This window comes from Erpetoichthys calabaricus, chromosome 1 (genome assembly GCF_900747795.2).
Source record: "Erpetoichthys calabaricus chromosome 1, fErpCal1.3, whole genome shotgun sequence".
Taxonomy (NCBI): Eukaryota; Metazoa; Chordata; class Cladistia; order Polypteriformes; family Polypteridae; genus Erpetoichthys; species Erpetoichthys calabaricus.
This window is the reverse complement of record NC_041394.2, coordinates 189,851,011-189,877,251: the sequence shown is the minus strand read 5'-3', so window position 1 is coordinate 189,877,251 and position 26,241 is coordinate 189,851,011. Positions and strand designations below refer to the sequence as shown.

The following is a 26,241-nucleotide window of genomic DNA, read 5'->3' as shown; positions in this document are numbered from 1 at the left end:
CAGGACAAACCTAAGAACTCTTGACAAAATTTGTAAAAAAATTTGCTACAGCTATCACTTAATATAGCATTTTAATTTAGTAAAACCTTTTACTCCTTCTTAGTTGTGAAAGAAGGAAAATATATGAAATTTTTTACACTTAAAATGTATCGGTTGCTTTGAATTTTATTATATGTTAGCCACTCTTGCTATAAAATGCTAATGGAGTGTGCTTTGGAATTATGGTTATGATCTTATTGATCTGATTATAAGTGATTTATATTTTTGCATTATGCCCTCATGGTTTAGGTCTACCTTTTAAATATTGCGTCGACATGGGATATATAAGAACATTATTCTCTTGCTGTCCTACATTCTACCTGCAGTTATTGAATATATTTAATATAGATACTTACTGGAAGTTGTGGAGCTTCAGCCCTTTAATTCTACTACTAAGTTTATGGATAAAGCATTTAATTACTTACATTCATTTCATGTAGTGCTGCTCTCCTGCCACACTTAGTTGTTGAAATACATTACAATAATAACGTAAAACACTTCTTCTGTCATACAGTGAACGTTTAATTTTGTCTAGCGATTTAAACTTTCTAAACATTTTCAATGTAGGGTTTAATCTTTCTCTCACATTTACCACAGATCTTTTATAAATAACATAATGCGTTACATGTTTTTGCATAGTTCATATAAGCACTTTCTGATCTCTACCCTCTGTTATCATTCCTTCCCACCCTTCCACCTACAGCACTACACTATCATATTACACTACCAATTTTTCCCCTTTAAATAAAGAGATGCAAATCCTGGATGCACATGGTTAAACATATAGGAAATTGTAAGATGCATTGCTTAATAACTTCCGAGCTGGCTTTTTTTTTTTTTTTAAATAAACAAGTGTCTGTCACTCAGAACGCATTTAGTAGAAATTATCTCCTTACGGTCGGAAGTAGCCATAGCAACTACCATATACTTAATGTAGTTTGAACAGTGGAAAAAAATAAGCCGCCTTTATTTACTCGTTTTTTCATTTCCAGTAAAATGTGGGCTGTAATTTAATTACAGGACTCCCATCATTTTACGTCTTTCACGTGTGAAATTCCATATGTGTGAAGAAGACAATTAATCCATTTAATCGCAAATACATCTTCAATGATCTCACATAACGATCTCCATTTGCCAGAGTTAACGCTCAAAATGAGTTATATCATTCAGGCAAACTTCGACTTGCCAATCTATTTGTGTGTGGGCTTTGCTCATCTTCTTCCCCAAATCTGACTGGTCTCGTGGAGTTAAACAACGCATTTCGCTCCTCCTCCGCTCACATTAAGTTGATTTCCTTTAAAAAAGAAAAAAAAACGTAACATTACTGACATTGTTTTAATTCTAACCTGGTTAGCTCCCTTTAGGGTGAATGGGCTTGTAACCTGCGATATATATTTTACTTATCCGCTATGCGTTTACGAGTTTTCCAAAGAATTGTTCGCAATTGTCTATTAAATATTATTATACCGACGTCAGAAAGACAGAGCGGTATGTTATAGCAGAACAACAGTAAGCTGTTTTTTTAAATAACAAACCAAAACGAAAACTGTTTCTGCTTTTAAGTTAAAAAAAACATTTAAATGAGATTTGAGCGTAAAGGACATTTTCTTTATAGTCTAAGCCACGTGAGCTTTGCCTTTTGCAAATTACTATTTGTTTGGTGTTTTTTAAAAGGAACGCAAGCTGAAATAGCGATTTTAAGAATTCCGCATTAATACAACGTCCCATGCAATGACAGGAAACCGGTTCACGCGTACATCGAAGTGCACGATCGGTAATTTGTTATGCGTTTCTTCTGTATGCGCTTCGGTAATTTTCCCAGCACTGCTTCTTTGAAGTCGGCAGTATTTTAAGTGTTTTCCAGGTTGTTGGTAAGTGGAAGATTACTCACATCTGTGTGAGTCTATGTAATCCGATTCCACCCCGGTTTATTCTGTGAAAATCCACTGGCGTCATTGGGTTCTTTTAACTCAGTCCAGAGAAGTCGAGAGCGGCATCATTCACCGCAGGTATCGCATCTCTGCGCTGAGGTGCCGAAAGAGTGCGCTACAGAATGCAACCTGTATTAAAAAAAAACAAAACAAAACTTGTCTATAACCTTCCACTCAGATTCCTAGGTGCCTTTGATTTTCAAGTTCAACAACTGGTTTTATACTTTGATTACATGATCAGAAAAGCATATTCTAGTTTATTTTGGAGGCTGGTTGTTATCAGCTCGGTCTGCGCTTTTGACGTACTGTTCAGTTCTGTGCAAGTCTTGTAACACCGTTAACAATGCACACAGTTCGGCATAAAATGACAATTTACGGCACATCCATACAAATACAGCAGCCTTAGTGTGGAAATGCTGTGTACACAATTAAGTTTATCACTTTAATTTCATCTTCTTTAAATATGCATGACTATGTAATGATAATTGCTGATATTAAAATGAGGAACTAATTTGTTAGCGTGTGTTTTAACCCGTTGTTTCACGTTGATTGATGATCTTAGAATATGTGTATGTTTTTTTTTCATTTCCACCTTAATTAAATATTATCATCTTGACAAGTTTTGTTTATTATCCTGTTTATCAGTGTATATATGGAAATGATTAGCATGTGTCTGTGCTTAGCTCGAGGCTCCCCTGCTGGGTGGCACAGCTATCAACACAGTAGGCTACCTGAACCTTAGCTGAAATAGTGAGAAGACTAACAGAGAAGGTATTTGCATTCTGACACCATGATGCCAGGACATTAATCTCTCCCTTAATGTCAGCAAAACCAAAGGGTTTGCCATAGGCTTCTGGAATGAGAGTTCCCTGTACATAGGAGAGGGTCAGCGGCTTTAAATTTCTTAGAGAGATTTCTATCTATCTATCTATCTATCTATCTATCTATCTATCTATCTATCTATCTATCTATCTATCTATCTATCTACTACCTGACGTCCTGAAGTGGCACAACACATCTCAGCTGTAGAGGCCAGGAAGGCTCACTAATACCTTTACTTACTTAGATGCTGGAGGAAAATCTGGATGTCTCTATCTATCCTTACCAGATTGCACAGTGGAGTCTACATGCTTGAAAATAAGGGTGCCAGAGTGGTTCTTCAGAGTGATGCTATTTTTGATTATAAAAAAAGAACCATCCACATGAAGATTACAGAAAACAATTTATTTATTTATATCTGTATCCGGCTCCATACTGTAAATAACCATGAACAAATGGTAACAAATTTATGAAATACCAAAGTGTTCCTGAACTTAAAAAGGAGTCTTGCTGCATACAGACAGGCCGAGTCCAGGTTTTCTTAATCTGTTAATGTCCTTCTAGGTAGCCTACCAAACATTAAAGATTTTTTTTTCTGACATATTAGGAGGTTTTTCTTCAAAGCACAAAGAGCCAGCTTCATATGCAAAGGACTCTTCCCAGAATGACATGGTGATTTGAAAAGCAATGGTTCTAGAAGGAACCATACAACCCAGTAAGTGGCATATAAAGTGTTATTAAAGAACCATTATTTTTTAAGAGTTTCTATCTACATATTATTCTGGTATGGGGCCTGTTCACAAAGCCCTGCCATGGGTAGAGCTAATCAGTCTATTAGGCAGCTTAAGTGCTGTCCCACAAAAAGCTCTGTTTGTGAAGGTTAAGGGGTATGCCAAGAGAGAGCCTGTCCCCCTCGGTCCTTGAGGTCTGATAATACTGAATGTGCAATATGGACACCACGGGGCACTATTTATGTAAACCCAACCCACCACCACCTTCACCAAGGGCTCCACGTGGACTTGGACTGGCACTGGCAGATTGTAGGAAAATCAGACAGAATATTACTTCAATTTAGGATATATATACAGTAAAATACACTGCTTTAGGATATCAAACAGTATTGTTAAAAAAACTCAGCAATCTTGCAAAGTCACTTCCCTGCCACCTCTGTTCTGGCACAAATCATACAGGGCCATTGGCACTCACACAATTAGGTTAACAGACAGGTTTTATCCATAAAATCACTCATCCATCACTCTTACTAATGCAGTGTATACATTGTATATACTGTATGTATACATTTTGTTCAATGTATGATATTGCATTCCCTCCTTTTGTCTTTTTATCGTATTGTATACTTTCACTACACTCTTGAAAATAAAGGTGCCAAAGTGGTTCTTCAGACCGATGCAATAGGGGAACCATTTTTGGTTCCAAAATGATCCATCTACATAAAGGTTCAAGAATAAACCTTTATTTATTTAGATGCAAACCAAATAACATAAATAGCCATAAATAAATGGTACCAGATTTGTAAAATACCAATGGCTTTGTGATTTTAAAAGGACTCATGCTGCATATAATAACTTAGGCTATGTTCAGGTTTTCTTGATCTGTTGTATCTTGGTAGTCTGCTATATTGGGAAGGTTCCTGTTTTGTCCACATATTAAAACCTTTTTTAAATCCCAATTATCAGTTTTCATATGCCAAGATTTAAATGGTTCTTTGTCAAGTAATAGTTCTACAAGGAACCACACAGCCCAGTAAAATGCCATTAAGAAACCGTTATTTTTAAGAGTGTAATCTGAAGGAGGCATGCAAGTAAGAATTTCAACTACCATATGCACATTACAATCAACTTGAACACACCACATCAGGCCTAGAATAATGATTATTATGTTTGTTTAATAATGTTCTCCACATGTTCCAGAGAGTTTCCTCTGAAAACCCTTCCCCCTAAACTCACTGCCAGGTTAAATACTGAAAAGAAATTTCCTCAATGTAACATAACATAGAAATCTCACTAAGTATGGCAATCCAATGTTTTTGCTTGGCAATGGTGTCAACAGTTCCTAGATTTTAAATAATATTATCAATTAAAATAAAGATTTTTCATCTCATAAATGTAAGAGTCCTCAACTTTATTTATTTTTTGTTAGTCATCATTTTTAAGTCAATGAACATACTTAACTTACTGTATACAATTTAAGAAATGTTTAAATCACACTTTACTTTTTTTGTGGTTTTGCATTATACAAGATGCTGGAGTCTGATGCTGTACTGAATAAAAAGGACACTGGTCTAATTCATATCTGAGTATCCTGGGGAAGATGTTTAGGCAGCAGCAATATAAATATACCAAATGAATTCTACAGATAGAGTAAGATTAACAAAGAGAGAAGAAATTAATATATTGTTATAAGCAGAACTCAAATCTGTGATGGTCAAGTATTAAAAAACTGAATTCTGATAGTAAACTGTCATAATAAAATGAGATCAGGGTCCAATTCCCACCTACACTCTCTTTGTGATTTTATGTTTAATATAATTACAGCACTGTCTTATATCCTTTACTGCATTTTTATGTCCTCTACATGTTTATGTTGGTTTCTCTGCTTTCATACCATAGACATACCTTCATTTCAATAGCAAATGTGCATATACTGTATGTGTGAGTGAGTCATGCAGCCAAATAGCACTAAATATATATAAATATATAGTTCATATAGGTCATATCTTTAGGCTAAATTTCACACATCACTTTATATTTTTGACTTTTCTGTTCTTTTTTGGAAGATTACTGATTTCTCACTATTTCACTACACAAACCAAAATGACATCCATCCATTAGAAAGTTAACGTAAATGGAAAAGTAGTAAATGTATAAAATACACTGATAGTATATGTTCATTGGATTAAACCTACATAATCTCACGGTCATGGATAACAGTACCTTTCTCCAGTGCATCATGGCAAGATCCATTTGTGGATGTGGCTCTGACTACAGTAAATCACAAAAGGCACTCACTAAATTTACAGTCACCAGTTCACCAATGCACATGTTTAGTATCTAAAACTAAAAACACAACACATTGAAAAAATCCTATGCAGACCCAGACAGAATGTCAAAACTCCTCAACAGAAAGCAACCAGGTTGAGACTTTAGAAGGTGTGAGGCAACAGCGGTGCTTAATCCAATTCAGGGTTGCAGAGGCCAAAGACTAGATGTTTTATGTGTTTTAAAGTACTATACATGCTTATTTGTGAATTTCCCCTTGGGATTAATAAAGTATCTATCTATCTATCTATCTATCTATCTATCTATCTATCTATCTATCTATCTATCTATCTATCTATCTATCTATCTATCTATCTATCTATCTATCTGCTGCTTCCTCCAAAGTGACTGACCTTTTACTATTGATTTATATATATATATACTATTGATATATATATATTGGGCACACCAGCCACCCAAACCTGACACCGACAGACACCAGGCACAAGTTCAGCACACAGTTCACGTTCATTAAGTGGAGAAGCGCTTCTCCCTCACTCTCCACAGCAGCACATTATAACAAACACAGCACACTATCTTTGCCTTCTTTCTTCTTCTTTCTTTATTTCTCTCTCTCTCTCTTTTTCTCCTTTGCCTCCAGTCCTCCTCTGGCAAGCTTTGTCTCCTGTCCTTGAGTAGTGGCAGATAGCTCCTTTTATTCAAGCACCTGGGAGTTTTCTGGTGTCCCAACAGAATAGTCTGGAAGCATTTCTGGGAAAGGCGGAAGCTGGGCAAAGTTGGGCTGTGCAGCCCTTGCAGCACCCCCTTGTGGCACCCTTGGAACCCAACAGGGCTGTAGCCATCAAACTACAATTCCAAGTGTGCCCTGTGAGGAATCCATGGCACATTAGCAACCCTGGGGGTCTGCAACCTATTGATCTAGGGGAGATAATGCCCTGTGCACACTCTCTCCCCTGGTCCTTCCACTATAAAAATGTCCTGGCCAGGCAGTGGTCCTAGCTGTCCGCAACAATATATATATATATATATATATATATATATATATATATATATATATATATATATATATATATATATATATATATATATTGTCGCGGACAGCTGGGACACACATAATGAGCAGTGAAAAACGAAATGACTTGTTTCTTTCACAAAGCAAAATACAATACTGAGGTTAAACCTGCAGCTTTGTGGCCTACAGTCCAACATCTAACATACCATGTTGTATTGTATACAGTCTGCACTCTCTTGCCTCCTTATCTCTATTTGTTTTAAAGCTAGCTGAAACCTTTCATCTGTCTAGCCTGTCTACCTTTTCTCACTTCTCGTTTCATTTACTTATTTTTCCTTTGATCAGGCATAACAGCATTTTAGGAAGCTTTCTGCAATGCTACACTACTCATTCTGCTTTTTTCTTCTGTCTTTTGAACAAATAAATGGCTCTTTAGCAAAAACTCACACTGATTACTTTGTATTTTTAGAAAAATTGGGGGAACAGTGACTTTAATGCACATTCTAATGTTTTTCCTGTAAGTTGTTAAGGTAATGTTAAGCTGTTTGTGCACAGCAAGAAAAATACAAAGAATGATGGGGGGGGTGGGTTTGGGGGGGGGGGGGGGTGTATTTGAGTGTCTCATTTCACACTCCAGTAACCCAGCAGTTTTAAATTATTTTATTACACAGCATTATGAAGGAAAGACAAATTAGTAGCAAACAATATTTATTTCAATTATTTTTTCTTAATGTTTTACTTTTCACTAAGTCTGAAACTTGTGGCATCAATAAATATTTCATACAGATAGAAATTCCACATCTTTTCATCCATCCATTGCTTAATTCCCATACTCTATCCAGTTCAAGGTTGTGGTGTGGTAAAGATATCTTTCAAGAAATGTATGTTTTTACTTTTAATTTATAACTTATGAACATTGAACAAAACAAATGAGAAAAATGTTTAGGTATAAAAACACTAAGAACAAATTAAGAGTCTTCATACACCAGTGCTATTACTTTATAGTCACAATTTCTGTTACTGCATTTGCAATAACTGTAATGTCTAAAAATGCATTTAATGTAAAATTGGAGTTTGTTTTGGGTGTGTGCACAGTATACATTAGCACTGCTTATGAACATTGATATGTATCTTACACTTTTAAAGACCTTTCCATATCTAATTAACACATTGTGTCTTTTCCAGGGTTAATTCTTCTCTTTCCCAAATACTCCTGGGGTAGGCTAAAGTCTACTGGGACCTTATAATTGAATTAAGTGGGTTTAAAAATGGCTTTCTGGGTGAAGAAACACACCAGTGTTAGCAAACATGTGACCTTTTATTCATAGATTCTCTGTGGCAAAGTGTTTTGTATGTTAGATTAATTATTTTAAACTTGAGAGGCCAGAAAGTCATCCAACCTTTAAGCAGGCTGACCAGATAAGGGGGGGAGGATCCTGTAGATCAAAAGAATTGGGGCTATCAGTACGTAAACGTTGCAGACATTTTGTTTTGTTTTTGAAATCATTTCCTTGAAGTTTACAAAACAAAGATAAAGCAAGGTTTTGGAATTCATTAGTTATTAAATTCAAGATAATAATAAATAATTGTTATTATAATTAGTGCACACTGAGCATGGTCTCAAAGAGCTTTACACATTCAACGCAAGACTTTGCATGCTATTATTATTATTATTGTTATTGTTGTTGTTGTTCAAAATATTTTCTAGGATAGTCCTATTGCTACCTCCTATATTGGGCCTAGGCCAATAAGGCAGTTTTATGTATAGTGTGTGTGTACATGTATATGAATTTTGCTTGTGTTAAGGAATTTCCTTACTCTGTGATACAATATGTATTTAAAATGTCTTTTTTTTCTGTTGTTTTTTATATGTCTATTCGTTTATATGTAATGTCTGTAGGCTTTTATGTATTGTATGTGGGGTTGACACCATTATTACATCTTATATGCACACAAAATTTAAATTCTGGTACAAAACGTAAATTATATGTTTTTGTTTTGCTTCAAAAACATTCTTTGGCTATAATAAGAATATTCATACATTTTGCTTATATACTGTGTCATTTAAAGAGGAGAAACAATGAAAAGTGTCCCTTTAATAATATAATTGATAATAACTTGAATGTAAATAACACATAATTGTAATCAGGAAATGGAAGGCCACAGGCACAGTTGTTGTTAAACCCAGGTCTGGCAGTCCAAGAAAAATACAGGAGTGGCATATGCACAAGATTGTGAGAATGGTTACAGACAACCCACAGATCACCTTCAAAGACCTGCAAGAACATCTTGCTGCAGATGGTGTATCTGTACATTGTTCTACAACTCAGCTTTATCAGGCCTACTTGATTCAGTTCATGGTTATGGGGGAATTGGAGTCTGAAAAAAGAAAACATATACTATATACTTTATTATATACTTTATAGCACTCTATGTACATATACTATATACTTGGATGAGTAATTTGATGATATATACAATGATACTTTCATATACATATATGCTGTATGTGTGTGTGTGGGCATACATATATACTGCATATAACACAATTGCTAGTGTTAAATTAACACTTAATGCACATATATGGAAACTTTTTTCCATGTACAGTATACACTTATAAGGGTTATCTTAACATTAAAAGAGTTTTGCTATGTATATACAGTATGTAGTGTATATAAAATAAACAAATATACGATATATGTAATATATAAATATATAAAGAGAAAAACGATATATGTATATGTAAATAAACAAGTACCTTTACTGTATACTATATGTACTGTATATTTATACAATGAATAAACATATATCATATACAAAAAAATGAGAAAAGGACAAACACAAATATACACAATTATTTATAATTATGTGAATATGGCTTAATTAAGATTTGTGATATTGTTTTATTTAAAAACACATTTTTGGACAGGACAGAAACGCTTAAGGCACACAAGTCACTCAATCCCAGTTTGGAGTAGCTGATTGACCCAAGAACAAGCGCGATTAAAATACCGTTGTCTTCGTGAGTAACGACCATAGGCAACAGGCGCACACATACACAAAGGGAGAACACGCAGACACCAGGTAGATGTGAAGCCCCATAGCTAGCCGCTTTTATCATCTCGCTGCATTTACGTTTCTGCACTCAGCCGTTACTCGACGTGCGTTGGTTTTTCTTTTTTTTCACGCAGTTTTCACTACAGTTGTCTTTCAAAATGAAGTGAAAATAAAGAAAAAGCCTGAAAAAGGCAAGTTCGGGAAATGATGCGCAGAATTCTTTTGAGTAAATTGAAGAAGCAGTGCAACTTTATTATGATTTAAAATTTTCCAAAAGAGACATTTCCTTACGTTGAGTAATTAACACTGGCAAGCATTTAATTATAAAGTGTATAACTAAACTTATTTTTCAAACTGTAAAGCAAATCATTTTGTATGTGTAATTATTTTATTACCTGAAATAATATCACTTGGTAGTTTATATTAACTCCAAGGTGAGCTGCATCCTAAAGCGATGTAAATGCGCATGGCAGATTTCTGTTCACATGCTGATAAAATGATTTGCTCGAGGTCACGCTTTAAATCATTGGTGGTGTTTGAACCCGCGACCTTGCGGTTTCAAGCACAGTTCCTTAATCATTAAACCGCAATACCTCCCATACTGTAAGAAAGTAACGTTCTTTAGGATAAGTTGATTTCATTTCCAGCTCGTTGTTCAGAGACTTTAGTTCCGCTTTAGAGCTAAAAATTACATTTTCAAAAGAAATGTCTCTTGACATTCAGTTCTAGCATGCATTTACTGCCGGGGAGCTCGCGTATATCATCTTAAATAATTATATACACACAGTCCACAGGATCTCCTCAAGGGAATTAGTTCATCGTTTGCTCCGATCCATCCGATCGGCATTTGATTATGCTCAAACTCCGGCTGCTTTCTCCATTGCAACTTTTGCAGGGACCCCACAGACATGTTGGCTATTAGCTGAAGGAGACCCGCAATTTGGCTCAGTCTTTGAGCCAAAAATCTAAAGCGTCGGTGGGGCGAAGTTACTGAAACCAATCTCCTGTCTTTTTACCACAGCTCTGTCCGGAAACCAGAACCCTGGATGAGTATTTTGATGATTTTTTTCACTGATGAAGTGAGCTAGTAATGCAGGAGACACCAGCTCTGACAGTCGGAAAGGCTCAAGATGGCAGATTTTTATTCAGATTTGAGCTGAAATCTCCTCTTATTTTTTGCCATGAATAACAGGAATCCTTGCACCGATGGCCCCTATGTACGAAGGTAAGAAACTCGAAAGGGCTCCTCTTTGAACGATCGCGATTGGGATAGTCGGCAGCCGTCATTTTGAATCTTTTTATCAGCCTGTTTGACAGCTTTGTGTTCAGAGTGGTTTGTTCAAATGTATCGGATTATAGACACCAGAGCGTAAATATAAAAACATTTAAACACATAATAATGCCTGACAATATAGGTAAAACAAGACAATGTTAAAAGAATAAAGGGCTGCTCCTTGAATTGCTGTAGATCCTTGCAATTAGCTCCGGCAATGCATCCCTCTTCCCTGACTGCCAGTCTCCCTCCTCTATATTTCTTTCACACTGTGATTTATTTGAGTTTAAATATCAATAAATAGACGACTACACAAGCATCTCTTTATAGAAATTCAAATAATTCCGTTAATCCATAAAGGCAACCGGCTCAATCTTACTCTGCGACTGTGCCCGAGCAATTGCCATACCGATGCTATTCTGAACAGTGTAACAGATTCGAAATGCGTGTATTATGTTGAATAGTGTCGTTCGAAATGGCACCTTTTCAAAAAGAGTAGATGACAATGACTACAAAGTGTGCGAATCGTGGATGGTTACTTTGCTGTTTGCGGTAATGATTATGAATTTATGGCTTCGACACGACTTTGCAATTGTTAGGATTTACAGAAATGATAAGGGGTGCTTAAAACGAAACGATTGCACAATTCTTAAAGTGTTAACGTAAAAATCACTTGTTAAGACTCTGAAATGTAAAGTCTATTGGTCTAAAGGGGTGTTGAATGCAGGGGAGATGGGTGCAGTGTTGGACTGCGGGCGATTTTTGACGTGCGGCGGACAAAAGCGATTTCTAGATGGACTCTTCCTCCGATATTAAACATCGGACTAAAAAAAGCGAATTAATTCGGCTAGGTTCCTACTTCTATAAAAAGTACTTCTGATGAACGCATTTATTTGTGGGTAAAATTGCCGGTTGAACTCCCAACAGGCACTTACAAGTGCTACATATTAGACAGAATGACCACGAATTTATAGGCGAAAATTGCCTGGGCTGAGTGATGATTATGAGGTGTCTATTTAATGTTCTCCCCACGCTCCCTCTGCTGGACACACAGGTCTGTTTTGCTTCATGAATCAAATACTGATTTCAAAATATACATACGCATCCGGGAAGGCAAGAACAACTTTCTGCCACTTCTTCCAGCTCCCTTTACGGCTTAGATTTCAGCCATGTGAACCTAGCTGCATTAAGAATAATAATAATTCTTCGAATCCATGAGAGATCATATGCTTCCCAGTTTCCCGCAGGGTTCATACCATCTCGGCTCTGGGCTCTACTGTGCTCCTTGTCTTTCTCTTATATTCAGGTTTTTACCCTTCCTCTGCATATGGAACAGAATATGTAATTATATACATGTTGCCTACATGCTTCTTATACAGAACAATGTATGAAGTAATTAATTCAAATACATTTAACAACAAGTCTATGTATTCAGTGGTAGAGGGCATACCAATTATTTGATATGTGTGACATCTCTAGTAATATCTATCTATCTATCTATCTATCTATCTATCTATCTATCTATCTATCTATCTATCTATCTATCTATCTATCTATCTATCTATCTATCTATCTATCTATCTATCTATACTAGCAGTAAGTAATGGTTCTTAATACAGTTCCAGCCGGGTTGCCTATCTTCAGGTGGTGTCTGTCTGTCTGTCTGTCTGTCTGTCTGTCTGTCTATCTATCTTTGTTGCATTATTTAGCACAGCTGCTTCACAGCTCAAAAGTCCTGGGGGTTCGAATCTACTTCTGGGTACTATCTGCACTAAGTCAGCACATTCTTTCTGTGTGTATGTTGTCATCACATTACTTTGCTTTTCCTTCCATATGTTAAAGATGTGCATGGTAGGTTAATTGGCATCACTTAAACGTCCCTATACCCATCCATGTTTGAATTCTACGAATTCTGCCTAGTGCTGTCTTATTAGACCCAGACTGCACAACCATGAACTGGTTTAAGTGAGTTTTATAATAGATGTATGATATATATCTATATATACATGTATGATATATATCTATATACAGTCATATGGAATAGTTTGGGAACCCCTCTCAGCCTGCATAATAATTTACTCTGCTTTCAACAAAAAAGATAACAATGGTATGTCTTTCATTTCCTAGGAACATCTGAGTACTGGGGTGTTTTCCAAACAAAGATTTTTAGTGAAGCAGTATTTAGTTGTATGAAATTAAATCAAATGTGAAAAACTGGCTGTGCAAAAATTTGGGTCCCCTTGTAATTTTGCTGATTTGAATGCATGTAACTGCTCAATACTGATTACTTGCAACACTAAATTGGTTGGATTAGCTCGTTAAGCCTTGAACTTCATAGACAGGTGTGTCCAACCATGAGAAAAGGTATTTAAGGTGGTCAATTGCAAGCTGTGCTTCCCTTTGACTCTGCTCTGATGTGTAACAGCATGGGATCCTGAAAGCAACTCTCAAAAGATCTGAAAACAAATATTGTTCAGTATCATGGTTTAGGAGAAGGCTACAAAAAACTATCTCAGAGATTTAAACTGTCATTTTCAACTGTAAGGAATGTAATCAGGAAATGGAAGGCCACAGGCACAGTTGTTGTTAAACCCAGGTCTGGCAGGCCAAGAAAAATACTGGAGCAGCATATGCACAGGATTGTGAGAATGGTTACAGACAACCCACAGATCACCTTCAAAGACCTGCGAGAACATCTTGCTGCAGATGGTGTATCTGTACATCGTTCTACAATTCAGCACAATTTGCACAAAGAACATCTGTATGGCAGGGTGATGAGAAAGAAGCCCTTTCTGCACTCACGCCACAAACAGAGTTGCTTTTTGTATGCAAATGCTCATTTAGACAAGCCAGATTCATTCAAGTCAGATGAGACAAAAATTGAGTTATTTGGTCATAACAAAAAGTGCTTTGCAAAGCGGAAGAAGAACACCGCATTCCAAGAAAAACACCTGCTACCTACTGTCAAATTTGGTGGAGGTTCCATCATGCTGTGTGGCTAGTTCAGAGACTGGGGCCCTTGTTAAAGTCGAGGGTTGGATGAATCACCCCAATATCAACAAATTCTTCAGGATAATGTTCAAGCATCAGTCTCAAAGGTGTAGTTATGTAGGGGTTGGATATTCCAACAAGACAATGACCCAAAACACAGTTCGAAATCTACAAAGGCATTCATGCAGAGAGAGAAGTACAATGTTCTGGAATGGCCGTCACAGTCCCTTGACTTGAATATCATCGAAAATCTATGGGATGATTTGAAGCAGGCTGTCCATGCTCGGCAGCCATCAAATTTAACTGAACTGGAGAGATTTTGTATGGAAGAATGGTCAAAAATACCTCCATCTAGAATCCAGACACTCATCAAAGGTTATAGGAGGCGTCTAGAGGCTGTTATATTTAATATAAGGAGGCTCAACTAAGTGTTGATGTAATATCTCTGTTGGGGTGCCCAAAGTTATGCACCGGTCTAATTTTGTTACGATGCATATTGCATATTTTCTGTTAATCCAATAAACTTAATGTCACTACTGAAATACTACTGTTTCCATAAGGCATGTCATATATTAAAAGGAAGTTGCTACTTTGAAAGCTCAGTCAATGATAAACAAAAATCCAAATAATTAAGAGGGGTTCCCAAACTTTTCATATGACTGTATCTATATCTATATCTATAGATATATAATATATATATAGTTTATGTATTACCCTTGGCACAAATGCTATAAAATGTTAAGTTTTTTTCAGTATTGCTTTGAGCTCCCTACTATCCTACTAGTATTCAAGAACCCATTTCCAGGCTGTAGTATTCTACTTCCCAGCCATTATCCCTTTTTGGAATGCTAAAATAAATTCAACGGATTAAACATTGTACTTAAAACAAATTGCATGTTGGTATTTTGAATTTTTTTATGCTTCTCAAAGGTTTTTGAAATTGTCAAAAAAAGTGTCAGTAAAGGTTTTACACAAAGCACAATGTTTATCTAGTGCTCATGGGGGTGTCTCATGGGCCACAATGGCAGTGAGTATTTTCATGCTGTACATGATGTGCTCAATGGACTTCGTTTGCAGACATTAACTGTGTTCTTCCAAACAATGCCCTTGGTGTTATTCCCGGCAAGTATGTTAACCGGTTTTGTAAATAATAACAGTGTCAGAAGTCTGTTTGCTATCATCACTGTCCACTATGCATAGTTAACATTTTATTTTTCAATGTATGGACCATATATAAATGAACTGCTGTCCATGTGTCCCTGCTTCCAGGATAGGCTTCAGTCCCCCATGATTTTGAACTGGACATGGGGGTCCTGATAATGTCTAGATATTTAGCTGTCTGTCTGTCTTGTAGATAAAGATACATGTAAACTTAAAACACTTTACAATTTGCATGAAAACTGGTGTATAAAACAGGTGGCATGTGAGTAACACAATGTTCCTAAACCAGAACAAAGGAATGATTTAATGGTTCAGAACAGTGTGTTTGTTAATATTGGATAAAAACCTCATGGATGGCAATAGAGTTGGTAACTGTTGTGGCAGCAGCAGTTGGAGCACTGAGCATACTTTACCGTTAGGCTTTCAGAGCCCAGTGGCTTGCCTACTGTATATTAACTCACTGTTGAGCTCAAACTTGAGAACCAGCGTACGATGTGCGTCTTTCATATATGCCTATAACATCTATAACTTCTTGTCTCTTAAATGCCTGTGCTGAATCTCTCTCCCTAGCTTTCACTAAATAACCGATGCATGTGCATGTATGATGATATTGGCAACATGCTGGTAATATCTTTATGAAATAATGTGATAATAATTGCAATGTAAAGCAATTGTTTTGTGAAATAACACAATACTTTTTTGAGTAGCAGAAATAAGCTTCTGTATAACAATTTTCACAACATCATAATTCTTATTTTTCACAGAAAAGTTTAGTCAATTTCAAATTGTCTAGATATTTTTCTTTGCTTCTGTTTTGTCTGATTCCTAACATTACATATTATGTTGTAATGCTCTCTGATTTTAATGAAAAAAAGTTAATGTGTAAAACATAGAACTGTAAGTGTGCTGTAGTGTAGTAGTGAGCATCTTATACCATGAGGAGGCATATGCTGTGCCTTAGCTGTGTGGAATAGGGCGACCCGGACACAGGCAGGCAGACACGTCTAAGTCCATCACCACACGTTTATTATACATACTATTATTTACAAAGTCAATAAGTGCACCAACACTACTCCCCACAGTCCCACAGTCCTGGCTCTCATTAGCCATCTCTCTTCTTCCCAAACTCTTCTCACACACAGGGCCTCTCTTCGCCCCCTTCTCTCACCGACCTCGTCCAGCTCCTCAAACGTCTCCAGCCTTGATTGTCGGGAGGCGGACGTTTAAATAGGCAGCTGATTGCCGACCACACCCAGCCACCTGTGACAGCTGGCAGTCCTGTGTGTTATGTTAAGGCAAGCCAGTGGCCTGTAATTCAATGAAGACCATAAGCCTTTGAGGGTAGACCACTGGCCTGTGAAAATAGAACAGTGCAGTCACATTAGACAACTTTTCCCTTGTTTTTCAGAGGCAGTCACCTACTGTGACATAACCAGCAGCTCACAAAAACTAATCCACATCTTTACCTGACAAAATTTTGATTTTGTTTTTAGTCATGGAGGTGGGTTCTATGTGAATGAAAGCTGACAACCAACGAATGCTCTGCCAGAAGTACAATGAGTAGAATGCAGCGGCAAAGAATCAGGAATGCGAGTGTTTTAGACCTCACAAACAGAAGAGAAGCTTGTCTGTCTGATATCTCATGTTTTGCGTACCATAACAGAGTGACAAAGGGAAAAAAAAGGGCTGAGGAGTGCGGCTAAACTCGCTGTGCCTGTTAACCCGTTGTAGAGTGCTGACTCTTGTTGGGTAACATGGCTGCCAGAAAAAGGGGCGAGCATGACATGCCCAGCGATTTTCAGTGGTGCAAATTGTCAATGATAAGATCAGCTGCTGCAGTCGGCAAGTCTGACATATCCTGCGACTTGAAGTTGTACAATGTAACACTGGCTCAAGGAGAGGATCCCTGCAGCAGGACACAGGATGTGGCAGGGTCAGATGTAGACAGGTTTGGATATGTGTGTCTTACCATTTAAAATTAGATGTCCGCTGAAGGATGCGGAATGGGCAGGGTCATATGCTAGACTGTAGAATATAACAGGACTTACCCCATCATTTTTGTATAGCAGGGTATGGTATTTATTATATACAATATCATTACTACCTAATTAAATAAATAACAAATATCATTACTGACAAATTGAATAAATAAATACACATTTAATGTTCTGCCATTCAAACCTGTCCCACCTTGTGCTCACTGTGATGGGTACTTGGTTCTAACTGCCTATGTGGATACTTTATACTTTTTATGCTTAAATACATCTATGGGATTTGTAACATTAACATGAACATGAACCTTTTTTTGTTCAAAACTTAAAAACACTGGCTACACAACTGTAAAACATAAATGATGTTAAAAAACTTAAACAAGGGCATTGTCATTGCAAGGTAGGCCATTGGTTCATGTTGGAAGGCCATTGGTCTGTGAAAGGTAACAATACCGTGCACTAATTGCTCAAACCCTTGCTCTGTTGTGGATTGGAGTCTACAGGTATAAACTACCTAACTAAGAATTTCACAACTCCTACTCCAGGGAGATAAAAGGGCAGGGAGTGTGTTGAACGGACTGTAATTATGAGAATACAAGAGGAGAACTGATTTTTATTTCTACAAAAAGTAGACATTGACCTTCACTTGGATGAGAGGATGGTCTCTAAAGAGTTTAATGGCATTTGCTCTTACTGTGTCCAAATCCATAAAAAAAACAGGCAGTCACAGATTGAGCTTTATACTGTAGTTATACAGACAGGACATTTTACAAATGGAAGAAAACCATTTTGGAAAAGGCTACTTTGTTGCCTAATGGTTAAGCTTTACCAAAAACCTAACAAATTACTATAGGTAGTTTATTTTTTTTGTATTTTGTTTCACATTCATATTTTGTTTCAGATTCTCATGCCATGGATGAAGTATCTCTTGGTTTCTGTCTTGAATAACCTGGCACCTCTCAAAATTGTGCATCTATTCATTTTATTAAAAAACACTCTACTTAGGTAATCTTTGTGAGCTGGAGCAGGAGAGCAAGTACCCTGAAGCCGCCATAGTCTCATGCAGTCTATTCAAATCCCATTTATGTCAAACCCATTGCAGTTCCCACTAATGGTGGTCATGAGCTTAGTGGAAAAGCAAGTCTAATTGTTCACATGCCTGTCTATGTTTTACCTCTCATGGTGGTTTTTATGTAAAATAGATCATTGCTTCTAGGCAAACTTATTTTTTCACAGAGTATATATGTATACAAATTTACATGAGAAAATAAGTTAAAGTCAATTCTACACTGAATAATTATTGACTATATTTCATTTAAAAACACCTTTAGACTATTGAATCCCAATAGCTGAAATAATGTATGTGATAGTTTCCTTTAATTTGCAGCTTGAAATCACAGTATATTCATTGCCTTTTTTCTGTTTTGTTTCTGGGTGGGTGTCAGATTTTCTTCAGATCTCAGGTTACAGTTGAGGATAATCCATGGCCAAGGAGATATGTTACTTTGGGGCAAATTTGGGATGCAGGCAACTTCAAGTCGGGAGAGTATGGTATAGAATTTGGGTGAGAATGATGGCATCGCTTTGCACTGAAGAATGAGAGCGGCCTCCTGGGCTACTGGAACCTTTCTTTAGCTCTGCAGTTTTAGCTGGTCATTGTTTTATGTGTGAAACAATTAAGATAGCATAAGGTTGTGAATATTACCACTTTTCCAATGGCCTTCATATTTTCCATCAGCTTATTACAGGCTAATAGAGAATCAATCATCGCTTTTAGCCTGGTTAATGTTCTGATGATTTCTTAGCTTTAATGTTAGCAGTGCAGAGTGTCACTTCTGAAAGCTGTGGGGAACACAGGCAGTTTCTTTCAATTTATTGACAGTTTAATTTCAGATAAAGGAGATGCATCCAAGCACAACCACATTTTCGTGCAATATTTTTATTTCATGATTTTTCTCATGTGTTTGGCAGGTTTACCAGGTGCAAAGATAGACATTTGATCTTTTGTACTGCATTTTGTTATTCAGTATGACACAATATACAATACATGATGTATGCCTCAAGAAAAAGTAGTACACCTTTTAAATGCCTGAAACAGTGCAGAAATGGTGACAATGTAAATTTACAGGATTGGAATTGGAATGAATGGGTGGTGTGTAAAAGCGTGGGGAGATGTCAACTCAAAGCAGGCAAAGTTTGAACTTGTGTGTATAAGAGAATGTATGTAACAGCACTTATATATATATGTACATCATAATTTAAGCCCCACCTGATGCTTTTTCTTAATATTCTGTCCTGCATTGTTCTTTATTAATTGACATGTCTGATTTGCTTCTTAACAATTGTTTAGCTGGGGGTTTAAGTTTATCACTCCACCTCATATAATATTCTATGTCTCTGTATGTACTATCATTATATGTGTGTTATTTATTAGACGAGAAAAACAAAATGGCTCTCAGAATGTAAGCTTTAATTACTACTAGTATACTGATTAGCAGATGCAAGTAAAAATTTTACTGTACACTATACATGTGACAATAATGTTACCATAAACCTATACACTTTTTCTTCTTCTGTGATGCAAACAAGTTTCTTAGGGTGTTACATTCAGCTGTCATTCTATAAACCTTTATGTGAATGTATGTACTGTATACAGTATAATATACACTCTATATCTGATATAACTGTCATAGCCAACTTGACACAAGATATTGAGGGTTACGAAAAGAAGTTATCATTTTAGATAAGTGAATTGTCAACTCATTCATTTAAAATCTCATTTTGCCTTCTGATCCCATCTGGGTTAAGTAGTTTAACTTTAAAGTTTTAGATTTACTTATAGTGTGTTGACCTGCAGTTTATTCTCCAGTCTTAAGATGGTAGTATTGGCAGCAGTGCAAAAGCTTCTCCAGTTTTAAGTTTGAATGCCTCTGAGGAGCTCCATTTTGAGGTATTAGGCCTAGAAGGGACTGCAGGAGTTTGATTGGATTGAACTGGAGGCAGATGATTTGTCAGTTGTTGGGTCAAATGCATTGAACTCCCTTAATCCAATTCAAGGTCACATTCAGCCACTAGGTTATGTGCATGTTGCATTTCATTCAAGCCTCCTCATATATTCTTTCTTTCACACATTAACACGTTATTATATTAAGGATACAATTAAAAAAGTATTTGCGTCAGTATGCTAAATATTTGATTATGTGTGAATGAGGTTCTTTTGCTAAAAGAAATGGAAGCTACCTGAATCTGTGGCAGAAGAATCTGTAGACAAGCAGGTATGCTATCAGCCTCATCCACTTTCTGCATCTTCAGAGACCTTTTTTTTGCAATGTTGTTTAGCAAAGAATCCTGACTCCCCCATCTCTGTTATCAGATCTTTCAAAACAGAGATCCCCTGCAGTTAGTGAATGAAAGGCTGAAGCAAAAGTTAAAGAAAAAAATAGTCAGAGGATGAAGAAGTTAACCATAATAAGTTTAGTGAAAATTCAAAATCCTTACCAAGTCAAAGCACCTTCAGATTTGTTTACAGGTTCAATACTGGTTGCCGCCAAGTAAAAGTACATTCCAATAAAACAAGTTCTCTGTAGATACTCTATATTGTCTCACTTAATTTTCTTGTTTATTAAGGATAGAATTTGTCTTTTAGTTTGATTTGGAAGTTGAATAGTTTGATGGTACATTAAAGAGAGTAGGCATGAATCATTTTTCAAGTTTTCATAATGTTTGTAGTTAACATGTGTAGGAATAAGAGTTTAAAAATACTACCAATTCAGCTGCTGATGATTTATTTATTTACATACTTGTTTTTTTCCATACATAATTTGTGTGTGTCAGTGCTTAAGTTTGCATGTGTGGGCAGGTTTACTACCAATGAGCAGAGAAAGGTTTCTCGAGTTTCAGTTCCACTTTAATTATTTGTTTGCTAGATGTCACAAGTAAATGGGAATTCTTACTTGTTCTTGCTTTCTCGTTTAATTAAATAATACAAATAAACTGTGAAAGCAGAACTGGCAGCCAGTCTATACAATGTACAGTATACAATACACTGAGAGTTCTGTATAAAAGACATCACATAGCAATGAATAAAAAGTGGGCATTGAGCAGCACCACTGTGAAGGAGCACCATGATGTCATGAGAGCAGCTCATTGGAGATATTTAACGTAAGGAAACCACAGCAGTTGAGACTCTATTTTAATACTGACTGGTTTACCACTCTTGAATCTGAATTAGCCTTCTGCTTCTGCCAAAGACAATCAGGATTTTCTGCCATTGCTGAATGAGATGCAGCATGTTGAAGCCGGATCTGCGAAGAAGTTTAATGTCAGATCATAAAGCACCTCTTCTTCCATCTTCCATTCCGACCATAAACAGAGGGGGCCAGCATTAATTATCCCATCTCCCAATACAAATTCCATATTTTGGGGACCAGTGGCTGATGTTCTTTCTAGGAAAATATACTTCTGAATGTCTACATATTTTGCATTCTTTGGAAACCAGTCCAAGGGTAACTGATTGGAGCCACAAATAGTGGGAAATATGTTCACATGTTTACTCTTTTATGGCAAAACAAAAGACCTGTTCATTGTCCCTTAAACCTGTTTAATTAATTTGGGGTCAGGCCAAAGTGTATCAACATGTAGCAGGAGCCAACCCAGAACAGAGCACACTTGCACTTAAAATATTTCAAGTACCCTGAGAAAACACCACCTAGACATGGAAGAACATATGAACAACACACAGAGAGTGACCATCTGGCAGGATCTGAAGGCAGGCTTCCTTAGTTCCCTGCTGCACCACATAAACACATAAGATGGAAAACATAATAAAAACAAACGTGCAACAATAGGGGGTGAGAGAGCAAATATCTTCCACATTTATAATAGACACGGAAGTTCAACATTATAGGGAAGTCCTCTACACTGTTAAATGATGGTTTTGTATTCTGTTGATTCTGTTGTTGTTGACTTCTATCTTTTGTAGACATGCCTTTTCTTTTAAATATCATATTTCAGAGTTATGTTGCAAACGGACAAACTTGATGCAACATTGAATATCTGGAATCTTTTCTTATGGAAAGAAAAAAGTGAAAGATTACTTAGCAGAAATATTCTGTAATTACAGTACCATAAGTAGGCCAAACCTTGTCCTGCTTCAGTAGTTACCTCTTTTCATTGAAGCCATCATTTTCATCTGAGGCTAATACATCAATGTAGTGCCATCAATCTCTGCTAGGGTTTGTCACAAAGAGGATTTTATTAAGAATTTTAATAAGAACTAAAAGAACAAAAATTGATGCTTTCAGAGAATAATGTATTGACTTCTCCCAGAAATTCAAACTAATTGGAGTTAGTGATGTGAAGGAATCAAATTTGTGATTAAGGCATCATATCAAATGGTAAGATCCATCAACAGCAAACTTTGGCCTTTTTGTTCAGAAAGCAGCTAGACTTCTAAAAACAAAATATCCTGTCATTAGAAGCACCTGAGATTATGTAATACTCTGTTTTTTTATTGTCATTTACATGTGGATAGCCTATTCCAATCAACATTTACTTTATACTACTCATTACCCAAGGCAATACCCTTCAAAAATCGCAGGCAAATGCAAAATAATTGTTGTAATTGATGAAGCTAAGTTTGGCAAGCTGCTAGTTGTTCCTGTGCTACACCAATCCCTTATCTGATCGGTAGATTGGCCCACTGTCACTGATAAACCTGACCTGAGTTGTCCTTTTAAGGCAGCGTCACATTAGATGACTTGTCCAGCGATTTTAAGTCGCAGCCTTCATTTACATAATCTTAGCGAGTCAGTCAGTCAGAAGGTTGTCACACAGTGTGACTTGCTCAGTGACTCACTTCAATTAGTCTATGACTTGCTCCAGTAAAATTAAGTAGATTTGATTTTGTCTTAACGCAGAGGGTCGGGCTATGTGTGCAGAAGAAATGACAACCAATCAATGCTCATCCAGGAGTCCAGTACAATGCCTATAATGCGGATGAGAAGTGTGGGTGCTTTGGAGAGAGGCATGCCTGTCTGATGTTTCATGTTTCACATACTATAACAAAATGGCAAAAACAAAAAAAGGCAGAGATTGTGGCTGATCTTGTCGTAGCTGTTAACTCTTTATATAGCACGGGCTCCACCAGCCAGTCAGGTGGTCACAAAAAGGAACAAGGAACGCTATGCCAGAAGACAGGCATGCAGTCACTAAAATTGACATGGTCAGTGATTGTCTGTCATGTTAATTGACATGGTCCGATGACAAGATCAACAACTGCATTCAATAAGTCTGACGTACCCAACAACTAAAAGATGCGTAATGTAACTGACATCAATGGTAAACTTTTCAGACTCATCCAGGTAGCATGTAACTATAAGTTCCATCCATCCATCCAGTTTCCAACCCGCTGAATCCGAACACAGGGTCACAGGGGTCTGCTGGAGCCAATCCCAGCCAACACAGGGCACAAGGTAGGAACCAATCCCGAGCAGGGTGCCAACCCACCGCAGGACACACACAAACACCAAGCACACACTAGGGCCAATTTAGAATCGCCAATCCACCTAACCTGCATGTCTTTGGACTGTGGGAGGAAACCGGAGCGCCCGGAGGAAACCTAAACAGACACGGGGAGAACATGCAAACTCCACGCAGGGAGGACCCGGGAAGCGAACCCAGGTCCCCAGGTCTCCCAACTGCGAGGTAGCAGCTCTACCCACTGCGCCACCGTGCCGCCCACTATAAGTTCCTGTTAAAGTCAATTTGAAAGGAGGTTTATAAGTCGTTTCAATGAAAAGGAGAGTTGCAATAATGTATTTATTTTGTATTTTCTGCTTTTGCTAATCCACAGATAAAATAAGATGTTCATTTGATGTCACTTTTACTGCTTTGTTTCATTTATTCCTCTGATCTGAAAAATCCTTTCAGTTTCATACTTCAGCAACTCTTTCTGAGTGAAATAAGAAATATGATTAATGCACAGATACAGGGTGGCAAATCATATATGTTGATAGTTTCTTTCTATAGCAAACACCATTTCAAAGAAAGTTAGAACACAGGTTAACTGTCTTTCTCATTGTCATACAACCAGCCAGTTGGTTGAATCAGCATCCTTGTGATTTAGAGCCTAGTCCCTTAGCCTCACAAGAAAGCACCTTTCAGCTTGTCTTTTTTCATTTTTCTCTTACTGTTAGTCTGCCTTTGCTCTTCTCCTCTTACTTATAAATGATCTTAGGTGTCTGGGTTTGGTCTTTGCAGAGGAGGCCAGATGAGTGATACCAGAAACATCTGGGGTTGGCGAAGTTTCGTTCAGTGAAACCAGGCGGATCTCACTGTGTGGCAGAGTACACACTATGCTGCTAGTTTGCCTTTTTGAAGAGCTGCAATAATTACATAATTGTGCAGATGTCTTGGCCCACACTGCGCTGGCATGTTAGGCTATGCAAAAAAATCATTTTGGCTTGGTAAACATTCACATTGGTCAGCACTTAAAGTGGTTAAAGCCACCATTGATGTCTGTTTTGTAATTTAATTCATTTGTCTCTAGACATTGAGATTATCTGCTTGGATGATATTGATTAGTTCAGGGTAAGTGACTGTTAGACTCAGAAACTTAAGAAAGTCTAATATGTTCAGTCCAGACAGAATGTCTCAGGGTGGCTTTCCCCACCTAAAACTGTGATTTTAATAGTAAAATATTGCAAGTTGAAATTTTATAACTTTGAAGAAAAACGAAAATGATGCATTATTGACTATTGGTTATCCAAGGGTTGTTCTTGGCTATGCCCGAAGCATGCTGGGAAAGGCTTCAGCTTCCCAGCGTACCTGCTCTGGATAAACAAGTTTGGAAGATGGATGGACAAATGGTCGGATGTCTTATTGAAAAAAATGATATTCCACTTCTCCAGTTATGCTTCACTTGGTGCATTATTGTGCAATAATAATAATAAATATATGATTTTTTAGAGTAAAATCTATGAAGAGGTTTTCTACAGAATCAACAAACTTCAAGCATTTTACAGTGCTAAAACTGTGTGCTAAGATTTGCTTGTGAGCCCTTTTGTCCACAGACTTCAAATCAAATCTTCTTATGGAATGCCAAAAAAATGTATACATTGGTGAAAACTTGAAATTGAAATTTTAACTCTGTCATCTTTTCTATATACCTTTGTCTGTCAGTGGGATTATGTAATTATTTCTGTAGAGCAAAATCTACTGGATTTGTCGTCGTCTTCTTCTTCTTCTTCTTTTGGCTACTCCCGTTTCACTTTGCTCAAATTCAATAGACTTCTAGCATTTTATAATGGTAGTAACTGTGCCAAGTTAAATTCAGAATGATTGATTGTTTTTGAATGATCACATTCAACGATTCACATCCTGGCATGGATGAAGAAATATGCAGACATGACTTGAAAATTGTGTGTTATGCTGAGGTATTTCTAAATTGTCAAATAATGATACAAGTCAAAATTTTGGCCCCATACCAATACTTACATATATATATATATATATTTATATATAGGGTGTGTGTGTGTATATATATATATATATATATATATACACAGTAAATACCCAAAGTATATATAGAGGGAATGATACGAAAATCACAGAACTTGCAGTCACACTTTATATTACTTTTCAACATATAATGCTCAGAGAGACAGCTGTGATTATTTCAAAATATTTATATCTTTATTTGGTATAATATTTCCTCCTAACATTTGTAAAAATACTTATTCTATCCTCTGTCTTCATGCCAACTCCTTTTCTTTTTATAATGCTTTACTATTTTTTCTGTCATCAATACACTTTTTACCAACGCAAGGACTGTTGAGTCTGCAGAGAGGTTGTTGCCTTGTCAAAGCATTTATATGCTTAGGCGGTTGTAAGCACTCAAAAAAAAATCCTCCCATTATTTATTCACAGAAGGCTGTGTTTATTTAGA

At 36.8% G+C, this 26,241-nt stretch overlaps 1 protein-coding gene across 2 annotated transcripts in view; it reads left to right on the top strand.

The window, feature by feature from the left end:
* Window positions 1-10,671: 10,671 nt before the first annotated feature.
* hipk2 (homeodomain interacting protein kinase 2) overlaps window positions 10,672-26,241 on the top strand; it is a 378,384-nt gene continuing 362,814 nt past the window's right edge. Inside the window, exon 1 of one of the 2 annotated variants that reach the window (XM_028810445.2) lies at window positions 10,672-11,103. In XM_028810445.2, the coding sequence (XP_028666278.1) occupies window positions 11,085-11,103 (19 nt within the window). In that variant the 5' untranslated portion in view covers window positions 10,672-11,084. The remainder of the gene's footprint in view (window positions 11,104-26,241) is intronic. The other variant, XM_028810440.2, reaches the window with a different exon arrangement.